Here is a 19,235-nt window from a genome sequence, read left to right on the forward strand (position 1 = left end):
TGCTTTACTTGTAACAACCTGTCATTAGTGTCTATGATGCAGTCTTAATACAATGCTGACATAACAGGTTATGGCAGTTTACAACCAACCATTTTATTGATACTACTGGGATAACTTCATTTAAGCTTGAAATGGTTTGACTGGTTAAACTTCTCACCATTTCAAGAATCTTAAATGATTACCTTCAATTGGAACAGATGCTCTATTGTTTTCATGTATCATGGAGTGATATGGCACGCACAATGTCACACTTGCATCAACTTTGCATAATTTTATAACAGGCTGCAACTAAATGGGTGTTTCCAAGGAGCAATGCGTTTTTCAACATTACACACAGGCACGTTTCCTGTTCTCAGTAACCTACTTTTTTTGAGGGTCTGCCAATAAACAATTATTACATTGTTTTTAACTATTTGTAAATCATTATATTATTAAGGGGGTTTGTGCTTTTTTAAACACCTTTTAATTGGCATTTCCTGCAATCTAAAGCATAAAAATACTATTAGGGTGTGGTGCCTGGCCTTGATAACAAATAAAGTAACTATTTTTTTTTTTTTTTTTTTTTTTTACATAGTGGTGTAGTGCGAACAACAAGGTGGCGCAACGCCCCTCTTCCATTATTTGGGATGTGTGTGTGCGTGTGTGTCGACTTCATTTAATTGTTAAGAAACTATTTAATAGTGTTTATAGGCAGACCGTCAAATAAAATGTTACCATTAAGTAACCATTAATTAACTATTTCCAACAAACGACTGACACTTCAGCCTAAATATTATCCATGTGTTAGACTTATCTGATGGCCTAACTGTAACATCTTACTCCACCTTTAAACCTCCGTTCTCACAGGCAAACCACAGCATTGACTTTGACACGGGCTCGGCCCTGGTGCTAACCATCGAGAGCACGCTGATCACCGCTTGCTCCTCTGAGTCGCTGGTCAGCAAGGGCCACTTCAAGAACTTCTGCATCCGCTTCGCCGAGGGCTTTGAGACGTCCTGGGACGACTGGAAGCCTGAGATCCGAGGAGACATGATCATGAACGCCTGTGAGTGATTGAACCGTGAGATATTGACTTTTACATGCAGACTGGGATTGAAAAAAGCATGAAAATAGGATGGCTTGTCTGTATTTAAAGCTGGGCCTGGGAAAGCTGAGTTTTGAAGTTTAAGAATAAGTAGATAAAATGACAGGGAAGGGCTTCACCCAACGAACGGACCAATACCTTTTGATATTCCACCCTAATTAAGGTCTACTTGTGCCCTACTTCTTGCAGTGTCATTCCCTACACTGTGCTGTTCCCCTTTTTGATGTAATTTTGTTTGTTTTGCTGTTGTAGGTGTTGTTCCTGATGGCACATATGAAGTCTGCTCCAGAACCACAGGCCAGCCGTCAGCAGGTAAGTACTGCCCTGATAATGAGCATCGAACTATGTGTTTATTATGAAAGGGGTCCGTGTGAACATTGTCAAGCTGTTATCCAAGACCTAGCGAGGCTGTTTCCTAGTTCTCTGTGAACAAGATCTTTGTATTGTATTGTATTGAGTGATAGATGGATTTAGTGTAGGGTAATATTCTCTCTCCCTCTACGACCCTCAGAAAGCAGCAGTGCGGGCACCTGGGCACTGAACGTGCTGTGGAAGATGTGTGGTATCGATGTCCACATGGACCCCAACATCGGCAAGCGGCTCAATGCCCTGGGCAACACGCTGACCTCGCTGACTGGCGAGGAGGACGTGGACGACATCGCTGACCTCAACTCCATCAACATGGTGGACTCTGATGAGGATGAGGCCGACACCATGTCGCCCACCATCCATATGGTCAGTCTTTCAGTCTTTGCCTAAACATGATAACCATGCTGAATATTTGAACACTTTGAACATGTGAATTGTATACTGAACAAAAATATAAACACAGTATGTAAAGCGTTGGTCCCATGTTTCATGAGCTGAAATGGAAGATCCCAGACATTTTCCATACACACAAAAAGTTTATTTCTCAAATTATGCTCACAAATTTCTTGTGAGCATTTCTCCTTTGCCAAGATAATCCATCTACCTGATAGGTTTGGCATATCAAGAAACTGATTAAACAGCATGATCATTACATAGGTACACCTTGTGCTGGGGACAATAAAAGGCCACTCTAAAATAAGCAGTTTTATCACACAACACAATGCCACAGATGTTTTGAGGGAGCGTGCCATGCTGACTGCAGGTATGTCCACCAGAGCTGTCGCCAGAGAATTGAATGTTCATTGCACAACCATAAGCCTCATCCAACATTGTTTTATAGAATTTGTCAGTACGTCCAACCGGCCTCACAACCGCAGACCATGTGTAACCATGCCAACCCAGGACCTCCACATCCGGCTTCTTCACCTGCACGATCATCTGAGACCAGCCACCCGGACAGATAATTAAACTATTTTCACAACCAAAGAATTTCTACAAAAATTGTCAGAAACCATATCAGGGATGCTCATCTACATGCTCATCGTCCTCACCAGGGTTTTGACCTGACTGCAGTTCAGTGTCGTAACCGACTTCAGTGGGCATATACTCCCCTTCGATGGCCACTGGAAAAGTGTGCTCATCAAGGATGAATCCTGGTTTCAACTGTAGCGGGCAGATGGCATACAGCGTAGTGTGAGCGAGTGGTCAACTTTCAACAGAGTTCCCCATGGTGGCGGTGGGGTTATGGTATGGACAAGCTTAAGTTACAGACAATGAACACAATTTAATTTTATTGATGTTAATTTGAATGTACAGAGATACAGTGACGAGATCCTGAGGCCCATTGTCGTGCCATTCATCCGCCGCCATCAACTCATGTTTCAGCATGATAATGCACGGCCCCATGTCGTAAGGATTTGTACACAATTCCTGGAAGCTAAAAATGTCCCAGTTCTTCCATGGCCTGCATACTCACCAGACATGTCACCCATTGAGCATGTTTGGGATGCTCTGGATTGACGTGTTGGATAGCGTGTTCCAGTTCCTGCCATTATCCAGCAACTTCGCACAGCCATTGAAGAGGACTGGGACAACATTCCACAGGCCACAATCAACAGCCTGATAAACTCTATGCGAATGAGGTGTTGCGCTGCTTTGAGGCAAATGGTGGTCACACCAGATAGTGACTGGTTTTCTAATCCATGCCCCTACTTCTTTTTTTAAGGTACAATTACTTGACCAAAAGTATGTGGACACCTGCTTGTCAAACATATCATTCCAAAATCATGGGCATTAATATGAAGTTGGTCCCTCCTTTGCTGCTATAATAGCCTCCACTCTTCTGGGAAGGCTTTTCACTAGATGCTGGAACATTGCTGCGGGGACATGCTTCCAGTCAGCCACAAGAACATTAGTGAGGTCGGTCACTGGTGTTGGGCAATTAGGCCTGGCTCGCAGTCGGCTTTCCAATTCATCCTAAAGGTGTTCAATGGGGTTGAGGTCAGGGCTCTATGCAGGCCAGTCAAATTCTTCCACACCGATCTCAACAACCATTTCTGTATGGACCTCGCTTTGTGCACGGGGGCATTGTCATGCTGAAACAGAAAATGGCCTTCTCCAAACTGTTCCCACAAAATTGTCAAGAATGTCATTGTATGCTGTAGCGTTAAGATTTCCCTTCACTGGAACTAAGGGGCCTAGCCCGAACCGTGAAAAACAGTCCCAAGACCATTATTCCTCCTCCTACCAAACTTTACAATTGGCATTATGCATTGGGGCAGGTAGTGTTCTCCTGACATCAGCCATACCCAGATTCGTTCGACGGACTGCCAGATGGTGAAGCGTGATTCATCACTCCAGAGAACGCATTTCCACTGTTCCAGAGTCCAATGGCTGGGATCTTTACACCACTCCAGCCAACGCTTGGCATTGTGCATGGTGATCTTAGGCTTGTTTGCGGCTGCTCGTCCATGGAAAACCATTTCATGAAACTCCTAACATTCCTTCCAGAAGCAGTTTGAACTCGGTAGTGAGTCTTGCAACCGAGGACAGAAGATTTGTACGCACTTCAGCACTTGCCGGTCCAGTTCCGTGAGCTTGCGTGGCCTACCACTTTGCGGCTGAGCTGTTGTTGCTCCTAGACTTTTCCACTTCACCATAAAGCACTTACAGGTGACCAGGGCAGCTCTAGCAGGACAGAAATTTGACAAACTGACTTGTTGGCATCCTAGGTGGCATCCTATGACAGTGCCACGTTGAATGTCACTGAGCTCTTCAGTAAGGCCATTCTACTGCCAATGTTTCTCTATGGAGATTGCATGGCTGTGTACTCGATTATACTTCTGTCAGCGACATGTGTGCCTGAAATGGCCAAATCCACAAATTTAAAGGGGTGTCTACATACTTTTGTATATATAGTGTATCTGTGACCAACAGATGCATATCTGTATTCCAATCATGAAATCCATGGTTTAATTTTTATTTCAATTGACTGATTTGCTTATGAACTGTAACTCCGTAAAATAGTTGGAATTGTTGCGTAAGTCTGAGTGTGTTTAATACCCTGTTAGAGTTTGCTAATACCTGTGATTCTATTGCAGTACAACCACGAGACGGTTTAAAAGACTGTTTGTATAAGAGATTATTGTAGCTCTGTGTGTGTAAAAACCCTAAGTCTGTGTCAAAAAATGTAAAAATCCACTGTGAGTGTTAAGGCTTTGCATATCTGTTCAAGCCACGTCAACCACATCCAGCCACTGTGACAGCGCTAAAAGCTATACAAGCTACCTAAATCCATGCACCCAGTTGAACCTTGCCTTGGGTGTATCCTTACCATTGCTTGCAGGGGAGCCCAGAGGGAGAGTGCAGCAGCCCAAGGCTCAGTCCCAGGCTCACGTTCAGAAAGCGGCTAGTAAACAGCATCCTGGGCCTGAAAAGCCCCAGTGTCCAGAGCGTCTCGGTACCAGCCGACTACCTAAGCGACTATTCTCCTCCCCAGTCCAGAGGGAACAGGGCCAGGGCTCCCAGACCCATATCCTGGGGATGTGTATGTATTGCCCCACCCTCTAGTCTCCTATCTTCTGGGCCCCACAATCACGTTTAGGGTGGCATTAAGACTCTATCGTCCATGTTTCAAGCTGCAGAATAGATTTCAATTGCTAAGTTACACCATGAAATGTGGTAATCTCAGAGGGCAAACAAAATTCTATCACTTCGCAATTGACTTTGTGGGGTTTAAGCACTTTTGGTTCCCTTGTCACCTGTTTACACATGTTGTGATTACTTCCTTTTCTGAGAATTGGGTCATCAATTGGTCTCAAGGATTATGGTGATGGTGACTTCCATTTTGTGTATTTCTCTGCTGTTTGTGTGTGTATAACTTGATTGTTGGTGTGAGTATAAAATGTGGATTAGGTGGTGAGCTATGTAACTTTGGTGTAATAATTCATGCTTGGTTTAATACTTTTTTTGTGGTGTAATACAATAACCCAGGTTGGTGGAGGTGTAATCTAATTTGGGTTATGCAATGTTGGTAATCTAGGTTATATAAATAACCAAACATTCTGTGGTGTAATATGTGAATTACAGGGTGTCATTTGTCCTCTATACTCCACAGGAGACCATAGACCTCAGGCGGCAGACGGCTGTGGGCAACCAGATCTTGGATCCCAGAAGGGGGAAGTTAAACAAAAGAATAGTGGACATCAGAGAGCTGAACGAGCAGGCCAAAGTCATTGATGACCTCAAGTAAGAGTTCTTCCTGTCAAATGTAATTATAACCTCATGTTGTATATTTTATCACCTAAAACAAGGATCTATCATGTTTCCCTTCCCCACCATTCAACAGGAAACTGGGAGCAAGTGAAGGCACAATCAACCAGGAGATCCAGCGCTACCAGCAGCTGGAGTCTGTGGCCGTCAACGACATCAGGAGAGACGTGCGCAAGAAATTACGACGCTCCAGCATGAGGGTGAGACAACGCATTTAATACCACCCTTTATTCAACTGGCATTTTCCGGTCTAAAATGTAAAATGTCGTTAACCTGAGCTGAAATGGAAAGGACACCATGACTGATGAGCCCTGATCATTGCTTTTCTACCAGGCTGCGTCTCTGAAGGACAAGTGGGGTCTGGGATACAAACCCAGCTATAACCGTTCCAAGAGCATCTCTACAGCAGCAGGGCGGCCTCCGCTCAAAAGGATTGAACGCCAAAGGTACTGGAAGAGGAATCCTCGCTTGCAGCCGGAACCTAGCAGTCGTGGGGTCAATCAGGAATTCAGGAAGTGAATTGAATTTCCAATGGGTTTGATTGTTATTATTCTTATTTCCCTTTCAGTTCCAGAATAGGAGACGTTGATGACTTACCGGACATCAGAGTTGATGCGTCCTCCCCAGGACCGAGAGTGACCTTCAACATCCAGGACATGGTAGTGTATTGAAATAGTCCACAATAGTCTTCATGGTAGCTATTACCATGTAGACCCTGAGATAGGGCTGTAAACAATTGAATTATCCAAGATGGCAGTTGTACAGCAGCTGAAGAGAACTGGAGATGTGCATCCCTGAGTTATGGCATCATTTCATCTTCCATGTCCTTGTTTGTTTATCACTATGACAGTCCTCTTGACTGTGTGTGTCTAAACATTGTGGAAACGCTCTATGTCAGCGGAAGCTAAGTATTAGCTTTTTCGCTTGCTTGTAGCTTGAGGGAGAGTTAAGTGTGCCTTTTTTGAGCGCAAAATCCCATCCTGAACATGCCATACTTTCATTTTCTGGATGGATTCCATTGTTCTCTTTCTGTTCAATTGAAGATTAATAATCAGGACTCTACAAACAGACCGGTCAGTCCAGGAGAAGTCTTCAAGGTATTTGTAAAACCCCCAAAAAAACTATCCCGAACAAATGAAAATCCCAAAATAACCAGGTTTTTTTTTCTCTCCTCTTCTAATAAATTGGTTAAAACTGAAAACGTGGACATTCCAAACAGGATGGTGAGATATAGGCTAGGACTATCAATCAATGCTTGATTGTCATATGTTGGTTTGAGTCATTCCTTGCCATCTATAATAGCTAGAGATGAGCTAGTCAAGTGCATTCTAGTTAATCATTTTACGCATTCAAATACAACTCTAATTGCAATATGGTGAGTAGGGAATAATATGCTCGGAATAACAAGGCTTTCAACCAGCCGTTGCCTCTGGTTATGTGTTACAAAGAAAACGATTTATTCACTGCATTGCTACGTCATTGACAATATTTTGCTGCTATGTAGATATGGATAGGCTATGCATGTGCATTGTAGTATACATGCATAGTATGCTAGGCATGTAGGTACTATGTGGTTAAAATTATATTTGAGTATTACATTTGATTCACACCTTCCCATCCTGTTATGGAATTCCATGTTCCATGTTATGGAATTCTTAATCAACTTCCTTCAACCACAGATGTCTTTTCCTAACCACAGCAGCTATGCATGGCCAACTTCAAAACCTTAGTTTGTATAGTTTGAGCCTAAAACTGTAAACCCTTACGTTGGCCAACCTCAGAATAAGTGTGAATCAAAGCCATGACTAGAGGTGACATTGAGTTTTCTTTCTTTCTTAGTTGGTGGTTGTTTATAACTAATACTCTCTTTTGTGAGGGCTTTTAATGTTTTCTGTTTTGGGAGTTTGTCAGTTTCATCCACTGTCCTGGAACCAGATGTTGTCCTGCAGCTTCTTTCTATACTACCCAGGTGTCTTCATCCTAACATCCTCTTCATCCTCTTTATCTCCCACTCTGTATCTCTCTCCTATGTCTTCTCCCAGAGCATTGCATGATCTCTGAGCCTCCTGTGGGGGGGGGGAAGCTTAATGCACATAGCAACCTGTATTACAGGACATTGTATCCTCTAGTAATATATATTATATCTAGCAATAGTCATGACATTGGCCGTGTGTGTGTGTGTGTGTGTCAAATGTTTGGACACGCCTACTCATTCCAGTGTTTCTTTATTTTTTACTATTTTCTACAGAATAATAGTGAAGACATTAAATACTATGAAATAACACATATGGAATCATGTAGTAACCAAAAAAGTGTATATTTGAGGTTCTTCAAAGTAGCCACCCTTTGCCTTGATGACAGCTTTGCACACACTTTGCATTCTCTCAACCAGCTTCATGAGGTAGTCACCTGGAATGCATTTCAATTAACAGGTGTGCCTTGTTAAAAGTTCATTTGTGGAATTTCTTTCCTTCCTAATGCATTTAGAGCCAATCAGTTGTGTTGTGACAAGGCAGGGTGGTATACCGAAGATAGCCCTATTTGGTAAAATACTAAGTCCATATTATGGCAAAAACAGCTCCAAAAAGCAAAGAGAAATGACATCATTACTTTAAGACATGAAGGTCAGTCAAAGTTCTTGAAATTTTCCAGATTGAAAGTGTCGTCAGTCACAAAAAACATCAAGCGCTATGAAGAAACTGGCTCTCATGAGGACCACCACAGGAAAGGAATACCCAGAGTTAAGTTCATTAGAGTTAACTGCACCTGAGATTGCAGCCCAAATAAATGCTTCAGAGTTCAAGTAACAGACGCATCTCAACATCAACTGTTCAGAGGAGACTGCGTGAATCAGGCCTTCATGGTTGAATTAATGCAAAGAACCACTACAAAAGGACACCAATAATAAGAAGAAACTTGCTTGGACCAAGAATCACAGGCAATGGACATTAGACCGGTGGAAATCTGTCCTTTTCTCTGAGGTAAAATTTGAGTTTTTTTGTTCCAACTGTCTTGTCTTTCAAGGCACACTTAACCAGCATGGCTACCACAGCATTCTGCAATGATACTTCATCCCTCTTGATTTGCACTTAGTCCCACTATCATTTGCTTTTCAACAGGACAATGACCCGAAACACACCTCCAGATATATTGATTTGTTTAACACTTTTTTGGTTACTACATGAGTCCATATGTGTTATTTCCTAGTTTTGATGTCTTCACTATTATTCTACAATGTAGAAAATAGCCAAAATAAAGAAAAACCCTTGAATGAGTATGTGTGTCCAAACTTTTGACTGGTACTGTATGTATATATGCTAAGTTAGAGTAGATGTTAGTCACACACATTGGTTATGACAATTTTCTATCCACAATCGTGATAAATGAATTAGTACTACACGTGCATACAGTTCCTTTGAGCAGGATGCTATCTGCTACAGAGTTTATATCACTAAACATTTTTGATCTTTTCTAATTGAGAGAGTCTAACTGTCCCCTCTCAACACCTCCCATCTGTCCTCTGCTGAAGTTTCCGGAGGAGACAGAAATGGATCTGTTGTCTATCACCATTGATGAGCGACTCCATCCTCATCTTCATCACCTTCATGATTTCCCATCCATTAGCGAAGGGCCCCACTCAGTGTTCAGTGCCCCTGCCACCCCTGCTGTCTTTTCACCTGGCATTCCCTTCCAGCACGACGACATGCGCCGCGACGAGCTCTCCTCCTCTTCCTCAGAGGATTCCGACAAGGAGGAAGAGTTTGACCGCGAGAGGCCTTCCTGCTACTTCAGGAGGCCTGTGTGAGTCCGCTCTCATTACTGTTTATTTGGCCTGTTTCTTGGACCCAGATTAAGCCTAAAAAAAACATGCTCAATGGAGAATAATAATTCAAACTATTTATTATTTTATTCCTCCTGTTTTTGTGCCTGCTGATGACCCTGCTTTCCTCTCTGTGTCACAGCCAACCACCACACAGGAAGCCATCAGGCTTCGCCGCCGTCAGCCAGCTGTTCAGCGAGCGCTGGCCCAGCACGCCCACCAACCGCAGCCTCATGAGCTCGGTCACCGAGAGGAACATCGACTTTGAGCTGGACGTGCGCGTGGAGATTGACAGCGGCAAGTGTGTCCTGCACCCCACTACCCAGCAGCCGGAAAACGAGGATGTCTCCTTCAGAAGGTACGGCACCTGAACCCTAGGGATCTTCTAACTATTTTGATATATAGAGAGACCTATGCCTTATTATAATCTAGACAAGTTATAAAGCATTATAGCTGCAGGCTTTAAGTTAAAGTGTTACCACAGTTTCTTTGTCAAAGAATGCTATGTAACCAAAGTGTTCCTACTCCTCCTGTACTGTAGGAGTTGTGACCGCAGCTCCAGGAGTCTGGACCAGGAATCTCCACCCAAGAAGAAGAAGCTCCAACCCACCTATACCTCCACCACCCAGCTCCTGGCCGGGAAGAAGGTGCCCTCCTCTCTGCAGACCAAATCCAGTGACCTGGAGACCACTGTCTTTTACATTCCGGGAGTAGATGTCAAGGTCGGTTATTTTGCTTTCAGGCCATTACTGTTTTGTTTCCCTCTAGCTATGGAATGGTGTAAATAATGAGTTTAAACGATGACCCATCAATCGGATGCATTAAATGGTAGGATCTATATTGCCGTTGATGACCTAAGAGTTCAACTATTCTGATGCAAAACCATTTTTGAATTTCCTCCAACCCCAGTTGCACTACAACTCCAAGACCATAAAGACCGAGTCGCCTGATGCCTCACGCGGATCCTCCCTCCCCCGCACCCTCTCCAAAGAGTCCAAGCTGTATGGTATGAATGATAGCGGCCCTCACAATCCTCCCAATGCTGGCCAAAGCAAGACTAACTCGCTCCTTCCTCCCCCATCCCCACCTCTACCATCAGGTACTGAGAGCTCTCATCATTACCTGCATGCCCTTTTGCTTTCTGTGTTTACCTGCAGTAGAGCGCCACGTCTCCATCGTGCCCATAGACATCCTTAATCAACCCACTCATTAAAATCTAATGCATGCTCAATCTGTTTTGTCCAAGGCTTTGATCTGTGAATGTAGAAGACGCCGGTGATTTCTGTGTTGGAGTGTTTTAAGATCCGGTTTGATTTCATTCCGTTTTAAACACTTAGTGGGTGGATGGATAGACGCAGAGTGGCTGTTTTTCTAAACGCTGTTGCAAAGATATTCTCCAGAGGAAAGAAAACATACAGTGTCAAGAAAAAGTATGTGAACCCTTTGGAATTACCTGGAAGTCTGTGTAAATTGGTCATCAAATTTGATCTAATCTTCAGCTAAGTCACAACAATAGACAAGCATAGTGTGCTTAAACTAATGACACACAAATTATTGTATTTTTCTTGTCTACATTGAGTACATAGTTTAAACATTCACAGTGTAGCTTGGGGAAAGTATGTGAACCCCTAGGCTAATGACTTCGCAAAGCTAATTGGAGTCAGCAGTCAGCTAACCTGGACTCCAATCAATGAGACGTGATGTGAACCATGCCTCGAACAAAAGAGATCTCAGAAGACTTAAGAATTGTTGACTTACATAAAGCTGAAAAGGGTTACAAAGGTATCTCTAAAAGTCTTGATGTTCATCAGTCCACGGTAAGACAAATCGTCTATAAATGGAAAAACTTCAGTACTGTTGCTACTCTCCCTAGGAGTGGCTGTCCTGCAAAGATGACTGCAAGAGCACAGCGCAAAATGCTCAATGAGGTTAATCTCTAATCCTAGAGTGTCAGCTAAAGACTTACAGAAAAAAGTCACAGCACACTAACATCAAAACATCATCCCAGCTGTAAAGTAAGGTGGAGGGAGCATCATGGTTTGGGCTGCTTTACTGCCTCAGGGCCTGGACAGCTTGCTATTATCAACAGAAAAATGAATTCCCAAGTTTATTGAGACATTTTCCAGGAGGATGTTAGGCTATCTGTCCTCCAATTGAAGCTCAACCGAAGTTGGGTGATGCAACATGACAATGACTCAAAACACAGAAGTAAATCAACAACAGAATGGCTTCAACAGAAGAAAATACTCCTTCTGGAGTGGCCCAGTCAGAGTTCTGACCTCAACCCGATTTGAGATGTTGTGGCATGATCTCGAGAGCAGTTCACACCAGACGTCCCAAGAATATTGCTGAACTGAAACAGTTTTGTAAAGAGGAATGATCCAAAATTCTCCCTGACCGTTTTGCAGGTCTGTTCCTCAACTACAGAAATATTTGGTTAAGGTTATTGCTGCCAATTGAGGGTCAACCAGTTATTAAATCCATGGGTTCGCATACTTTTTCCACCCTGCACTGTGAATGTTTACACGGTGTGTTCAATAAAGACATGAAAACGTATAATTGTTTTTTATTAGTTTAAGCAGACTGTGTTTGTATATTGTTGTGACCGAGATGAAGATCAGATCAAATTTTATGACCAATTTATGCAGAAATCCAGGTATTTCCAAAGGGTTCACATACTTTTTCTTGACACTAACATATAGACCCAAAAAGTAAATGAAAGCACAAGATCTTATTTCTTACCTTTTTTGTTTCATTTCCTTGGGAGCGAAAAACATTTGTTAAATCTGTCCCAATATCTTTTTCATTTTGTGTTTTCACTCTCTTACCAATGTTGGTGGGTGTAGGCCTTGTATATGTGACCCTGTCCAAACTCCGATCATGTCTCCCCTGCAGCCAAAGGCAAGGGCAGCAGTGGGGTGAAGACAGCCAAGCTGTATGCCTGGGTGGCCCTCCAGACCCTCCCAGAAGAGATGGTCATAAGCCCTTGTCTTCTGGACTTCCTGGAGAAAGCCTTGGAGACCATTCCCATCACACCGGTGGAAAGGAACTATACTGGTATGTAGGGTCTTTCCATTGCAAATAGATCACCTGTTCACCTCACCTCTTTGGATTTTAATTGTGCAAAAAATCCATAAATAATTGCTGGACCTAAAACATCAACAACTTACAAAACCGTTGCTCAAAGCTGACCCCTTTTTGTCTCTGTGTGTCTCAGATTTGAACTCCCAGGAGGAGGACTTAGGCCAGTTTGATCCAGTGGAGCCCCTGGAGGAGTCCACCACATCCCTGGTGTCCTCATCCACCTCTGCCTACTCCTCCTTTCCTGTGGACGTGGTGGTTTATGTCAGAGTACAGGTAACCTACCTCTGTCTGCCCGCCTTACTGTGGCCCCCATAGCTCAGTTCTTGTAACTCTGTTCTCCATTGTACAATATGAGTATGTTTTGCTGTCATAATGTCCAATCCCTGAGACACCACACTCAAAGTAATGATGTTTTCAAATTCTATTCTAATCTGACTCGATGTCTCTAGCCCTCTCAGATCCGCTTCAGCTGCTTGCCCATGTCCAGAGTGGAGTGTATGCTGAAACTGCCATCTCTAGACCTGGTATTCTCCTCTAATCGCGGTGAACTGGAGATCCCATCCAGCACCCAACCTACCGACGGCCTAAATACACCCTCCTCCACCCCCCTGAGCCAACACATCCTCAAACCACCCCCTGGCAAAGGAGGTATAGATAGCAACACTCCAAAGCATTTACATTACATTTAAGTCATTTGGCAGACGCTCTTATCCAGAGCGACTTACAAATTGGTGAATTCACCTTATGACATCCAGTGGAACAGCCACTTTACAATAGTGCATCTAAATCATTTAAGGGGGGTGAGAAGGATTACTTTATCCTATCCTAGGTATTCCTTAAAGAGGTGGGGTTTCAGGTGTCTCCGGAAGGTGGTGATTGACTCCGCTGTCCTGGCGTCGTGAGGGAGTTTGTTCCACCATTGGGGGGCCAGAGCAGCGAAGAGTTTTGACTGGGCCGAGCGGGAACTGTACTTCCTCAGTGGTAGGGAGGCGAGCAGGCCAGAGGTGGATGAACGCAGTGCCCTTGTTTGGGTGTAGGGCCTGATCAGAGCCTGTAAAGCAACTTCCTAGGTGTGTGAGTGGATTAATTTTGTTTTCTAAGCCTATCTGGTCCATAATAAAACCTCTTTGATCTAATCTCCAGGTCCCTCTCCATCTCTGGGTAGCCCTCTGGGCCGGACCCATCACAGCAGCAGCCAGTCAGACCTCACCGCCCCCCCCAGCAACTCCTCAGGGCTCAGCTTCACTGCCTGCATGTCAGACTTCTCCCTCTACGTGTTCCACCCTTACGGGGCAGGGAAACAGAAATCTGCTGTCACAGGGCAGGCACCAGGCCCAGGACCTCTAGGTATGGAAAAGTGTAGTGGAAATTTTCTCAACTTTAACATTTCTCATGTATATTCTATAGCAATTTGAATGGTTGCCGGAACATTGACCTGAAACTAAGCCCATTTCATTCCTTTATTACATTGAGACACAATCACATTTCCTTATTTATTCATGGTAATACTTGGGAACAGATTTTTTTTAAATGAAACTTATTCTTAACTGAATTCCTGGTGATTTTTATTATTTATTTACCTAAAACTAAAATCCTAAAAAAAATATAGACAGTGCTCTCAAAGTATTCACACCTCTTGACTTTTTCCACATTTTGTTGTTACAGCCTAAATTTAAAATTAATCAAATTGAGATTTTGTGTCACTGGCCTACACACAATACCCAAGAATTTCAAAGTGGAATTTTGTTTTTAGAATCTTTTACAAATTAATAAAAAATGAAAAGCACAAATGTCTTGAGTCAATAAGTATTGAATCCCTTTGTTATGGCAAGCATAAATAACTTCAGGAGTAAAAATGTGCTTAACGAGTCACATAATAAGTTACACTCTGTGTAAGTTACTCACTCTGTGTGCAACAGTAGTGTTTAACGTGCTTTTTGACTACAGCATCTATGTACCCCACACATACAATTATCTGTAAGGTCCCTCAGTCAAGCAGTGACTTTCAAACACATTCCACCACAAAGACCAGGGAGGTTTTCCAATGCTTTGCAAAGGAGGGAACTTATTCGTAGGTTTAAAAATAAATAAATAAATAAAAAATACATTCAATATCCCTTTGAGCATGGTGAAGTTATTAATTACTCTTTGGATGGTGTATCAATACAGACAGTCACTACAAAGATACAGGCATCCTTCCAAACTCAGTTGCCGGAGAGGAAGGAAACTGCTCAGGGATTTCACCATGAAGCCAGTGGTGGCTTTAAAACAGTTAGTTGAAAGGCTGTGATGGGAGAAAATTGAGGATGGATCAACAACATTGTAGTTACTCTACAATACTAACCTAAATGGCAGAGTGAAAAGAAGGAAGCATGTACAGAATTTAAAAAATTCCAAAACATTCATCCTGTTTGTGTTAAAGTAAAACTGCAAAACAAAAACATTTTAATTAATTTTATGTCCTGTGTACAAACTCTTATGTTTGGGGCCAATCCAACATAGCACATTACTGAGTGCCACACTTCATATTTTCAAGCATGGTGGTGGCTGCATCATGTTATAGGTATGCTTGTCATTGGCAAGGACTAGGGAGTTTTTTAAGATAAAAAGAAACGGAATAGATCTAAGCTCAAGCAAAATCCTTGAGGAAAACCTGGTTCAGTCTGCTTTCCAACAGACACTGGGAGCCAAATTCACCCATAACCCAAGGCCAAATATATATTGGAGTTGCTTACCAAGATGACATTGACTTTTCCTGTGGCCTAGTTACATTTTTTACTTAAATCGTCTTGAAAATCAATGGCAAGACTTGAAAATGGCTGTCTAGCAAGGATCAACAACCAACTTGACAGAGCTGGAAGAATACATTTGAAAAAATAATTAGCAAATATTGTACAATCCAAGTGTGCAAAGCTCTTTAGAGACTCGCCCAGAAAGACTCTCAGCTGTATGTCGCCACCAAATGTGATTACTACATGTATTGACTCAGTGGTGAGAATTAGATATTTCTGTATTTCTTTTTCAATAAATTATCCAAACTTTGGTGTGTAGATGGGTGAGAACTTTTTTTTTTTAATTCAGGCTGTAACACAACAAATGTGGAATAAGTCCAGGACTATAAATACTTTCTGAAGACACTGTAATTAGCATCAAAAATTCCCCATAAAAATCTGTCAGTTTAAACTAGAGATATCTAGTTTTTTTGTATTGGATACGGGTGTCTCAATCCACCGCATCCGCCGATGTTGCACTGCCGTATCTGTGGTGACAGCTAGAGCAGTGCTTGTCAGATCATGAGACATCCCGAAAATCGGTCTTCTCTCAAAATCGTTTGTAGCATCTGAACAGTTTGGCCTACAAACTATTATGGACCCTATGGAAAGATGAGATCACAAACATAATAGTTAATTTTGCTGTACGACCCCCACAAACATCTTGGAACTTGTCTGAAGTAGGTACAGTCGGCTGCCTTATCCCCTGTTCTATAGCCGATGTTTAGTACTATGCATTTATATTGCAGTGAAGTCTACCAACTACGCTGTACAGCATGCCTCATAGTGATAGTGTACTTTCACAGCAAGCTTGTTCAGTCTTCCATCAGTTCAATGTGTAGCATTAAAACAGCGCTATGAAGTGTCGCCTCATAGCTGTTCTTTCCTTTAAGGTACAGTGGATGAAGAGCCGTCCTCTGTGACTGGGAGGAAGGATTCCCTCAGCATCAACCTGGAGTTCGTCAAGGTCAGCCTGTCCAGAATGAGACGCACCGGAGGACCAACCTTTATCGAGAGTTTTATACCTGGCAAGGGGGGCAAGATGGACACCACCCTCATCAATATCTCAGGTGCCTTGGAACGGGGTTAATGGTTGGACACTGTCTAACCTGAGCTCAATCTTTGGTCTTCAAAATGGGAATGTCATGTATATCTTGACAATGAAGCTGATTCATTCTGACATTTCAATTCCCCTGCCAATATGGTTGAATCCACAGACACTGGTATTCCTGGCCAACTTTGAATGTTTTCTCTCTCTTAGCTGTGTGTGACATCGGCTCTGCCTCCTTCAAGTATGACATGCGGAGGCTGAGTGAAATCCTGGCCTTCCCCAGAGCCTGGTACCGCCGCAGCATCGCCCGACGCCTCTTCCTAGGAGACCAGACCATCAACATGCCAACAGGTAGAAACACAACTCCTCGATAGGCCTTTGCGCCCTGTGAGTGTAATTTTCCTTGTGTAATAAATTATCAACATTTTTACTTCTGACTGGGTTTATTTCCTAGTTACTCTGTTTTCTCTCACTCTCCGACTCTGTTAATGTCAGTCCCTTTAAAACCTTAGGGATGTTTTCCCCAAACCTGTGTTGGTTTCAGAACATGCCCTTTACCTGAACCTGCTTCTCTCCTCCAGCCTCGGGTCCAGCCACCCCAGACTCTGTAGAGAACATGGCCCAACACCTGTCACCAGAGTCCAGCCGTAAAGCCTACTGGAGGACCTGGGACGGTAGCACTGGGCAGCACATTCCCCAGTCCCCCAACGTGTTGTCAGACCACTCCACTGGGAGCAACATGTCCCCCGGGGGCCTGTCCTCCCACCTCAAATCGCCGGCCCCTGGACGCACCAGGAGTGTCTCTGATTCCTCTGCCCCCAGAAGAGGTACCAACTCAAAAATGAGTGCTCAGCATCATCAAAGAACACTATCTAATTAAAACTGTGTTAATGTCGTTTATTTTAGCTTAGTATGGAGATTGTTTTCACAAGCTAGACTTAAAATGCAGTTAGAATGATGAATGAATACTTTATCCCTCATTAAGACTGGGAATAACTTTGTCCGTAATAACTTTGCCCGCAAAACACCAATCTCAACGTCAACACTGAAGAGGCGACTTCGGAATGCTGCCCTTCTAGGCAGAGATCCTCTGTCCAGTGTCTGTGTTCTTTTGCCCATCTTAATATTTTATTTTTATTGGCCAGTCTGAGATATGTTTTTTTCTTTGCAAATCTGCCGAGAAGGCCAGCATCCTGGAGTCGCCTCTTCACTGTTGACGTTGAGACTGGTGTTTTTGTGGGTACTATTTAATGAAGCTGCCAGTTGAGGACTTGAGGCGTCTGTTTCTCAAACCAGACACTCTAATGTACTTGTCCTCTTGCTCAGTTGTGCACCCACTCTTCTTTCTATTCTGGTTAGGGACAGTTTGCACTGTTCTTATGAAGGGAGTAGTACACAGCGTTATATGAGATCTTCAGTTTCTTGGCAATTTCTCGCATGGAATAGCCTTCATTTCTCAGAACAAGAATAGACTGATGAGTTTCAGAAGAAAGTCCTTTGTTTCTGGCCATTTTGAGCCAGTAATCGAACCCACAAATGTTGATGCTCCAGATACTCAACTAGTCCAAATAAGGCCAGTGGTATTACTTCTTTAAACGGTACAACAGTTTTCAGCTGTGCTAACATAATTGCAAAAGGGTTTCTGATCAATTTGATGTTATTTTAATGGTAAAAAAAAGGCTTTTCTTTTCGAAAACAAGGACATTTCTAAGTGACCCCAAACTTTTGACCGGTAATGTATTTCCCTCCCATGCAGATTCTGTGACCAAGACATCCACGCCATCATTCAATAAGAGCGGCAAGGCAGCCGGCCCCCAGGGGACCCCGTGGGAGACACTAGTGGTGTTCGCCATCAACCTGAAGCAGCTCAACGTTCAGATGAACATGAGCAATGTCATGGGCAACAACACGTATGTCTTCCTTTTACCCCTCCCACTCAACACACTATACTCTACACACTAGGAGCCAGTTTCCCAGACACAGATTTAAGTCTATTCCTTATAATTCATATCAGCATATGGCTTAATGTCTATATCTGACTACCTATAAAAACATAACACAATCTGACATATAACCCTTACCAAATCTATGATTCTAAACATTGAAATATTTCTGTTGAAACAAACCATGCCTCATAGAAAGCAGATGTTGATTATTCATGAGGAGGTGGGTGGAACTAACTTTTCCCCCTTTGCTCTTGTTTACCTCTAGTTGGACCACCAGTGGGCTGAAGAGTCAGGGTCGTCTGTCAGTGGGTAGTAACAGAGACAGAGAAATCAGCATGTCCGTGGGTCTGGGCCGCTCTAAACTGGACTCTAAAGGCGGCGTGGTGGGGGGCAATATAGATGTCAACACCCTGGAGATGGTCTGTAAGTACAGGGATGGGGAATCATGTATTATGCCACTGGCATGTACTGTTTTTGTGCGATTCCTAAATACATTGTTATGGATGTCAAAGATTGAACTCTGGCCTCGGGTCTTAGTGTATTTAAATGATAAATGCATCCACCTCTAACTTAAATATCCCTGTCAAACGAGTAGAACTTGAAATTACTCTGCCGATCCTAACAACACATGTTTGTTAAAGCCCACATCTCGGAGCACCCCAACCAGCAGCCCAGCCATAACATCCAGATCACCATGGGTTCCACGGAGGCCCGTGTGGACTACATGGGCTCCAGCATCCTCATGGGCGTCTTCAGCAACGCAGACCTGAAGCTTAAGGATGAGTGGAAGGTCAACCTGTGCACTGTGGAGACAAGCCTATCAGAGAAAAGGTAAATA

The 19,235-nt window shown here is 43.2% G+C and overlaps 1 protein-coding gene across 1 annotated transcript in view; it reads left to right on the top strand.

Moving 5' to 3' along the window:
* Nucleotides 1-19,235, top strand: part of LOC135525763 (bridge-like lipid transfer protein family member 1) — a 93,014-nt gene that overhangs the window by 68,603 nt on the left and 5,176 nt on the right. The window contains 23 exon segments of the mRNA XM_064953584.1: nucleotides 847-1,045; nucleotides 1,337-1,396; nucleotides 1,596-1,819; nucleotides 4,800-5,000; nucleotides 5,571-5,701; nucleotides 5,802-5,925; nucleotides 6,059-6,171; nucleotides 6,294-6,384; nucleotides 6,769-6,822; nucleotides 9,255-9,526; nucleotides 9,688-9,903; nucleotides 10,087-10,267; nucleotides 10,455-10,644; nucleotides 12,441-12,602; nucleotides 12,763-12,902; nucleotides 13,079-13,277; nucleotides 13,773-13,976; nucleotides 16,294-16,470; nucleotides 16,662-16,802; nucleotides 17,033-17,278; nucleotides 18,208-18,361; nucleotides 18,663-18,820; nucleotides 19,039-19,228. Coding sequence (XP_064809656.1) covers nucleotides 847-1,045; nucleotides 1,337-1,396; nucleotides 1,596-1,819; nucleotides 4,800-5,000; nucleotides 5,571-5,701; nucleotides 5,802-5,925; nucleotides 6,059-6,171; nucleotides 6,294-6,384; nucleotides 6,769-6,822; nucleotides 9,255-9,526; nucleotides 9,688-9,903; nucleotides 10,087-10,267; nucleotides 10,455-10,644; nucleotides 12,441-12,602; nucleotides 12,763-12,902; nucleotides 13,079-13,277; nucleotides 13,773-13,976; nucleotides 16,294-16,470; nucleotides 16,662-16,802; nucleotides 17,033-17,278; nucleotides 18,208-18,361; nucleotides 18,663-18,820; nucleotides 19,039-19,228 — 3,827 coding nt within the window.

The sequence above is a fragment of the Oncorhynchus masou genome, chromosome 32 (assembly GCF_036934945.1).
Source record: "Oncorhynchus masou masou isolate Uvic2021 chromosome 32, UVic_Omas_1.1, whole genome shotgun sequence".
Classification (NCBI taxonomy): domain Eukaryota; kingdom Metazoa; phylum Chordata; class Actinopteri; order Salmoniformes; family Salmonidae; genus Oncorhynchus; species Oncorhynchus masou.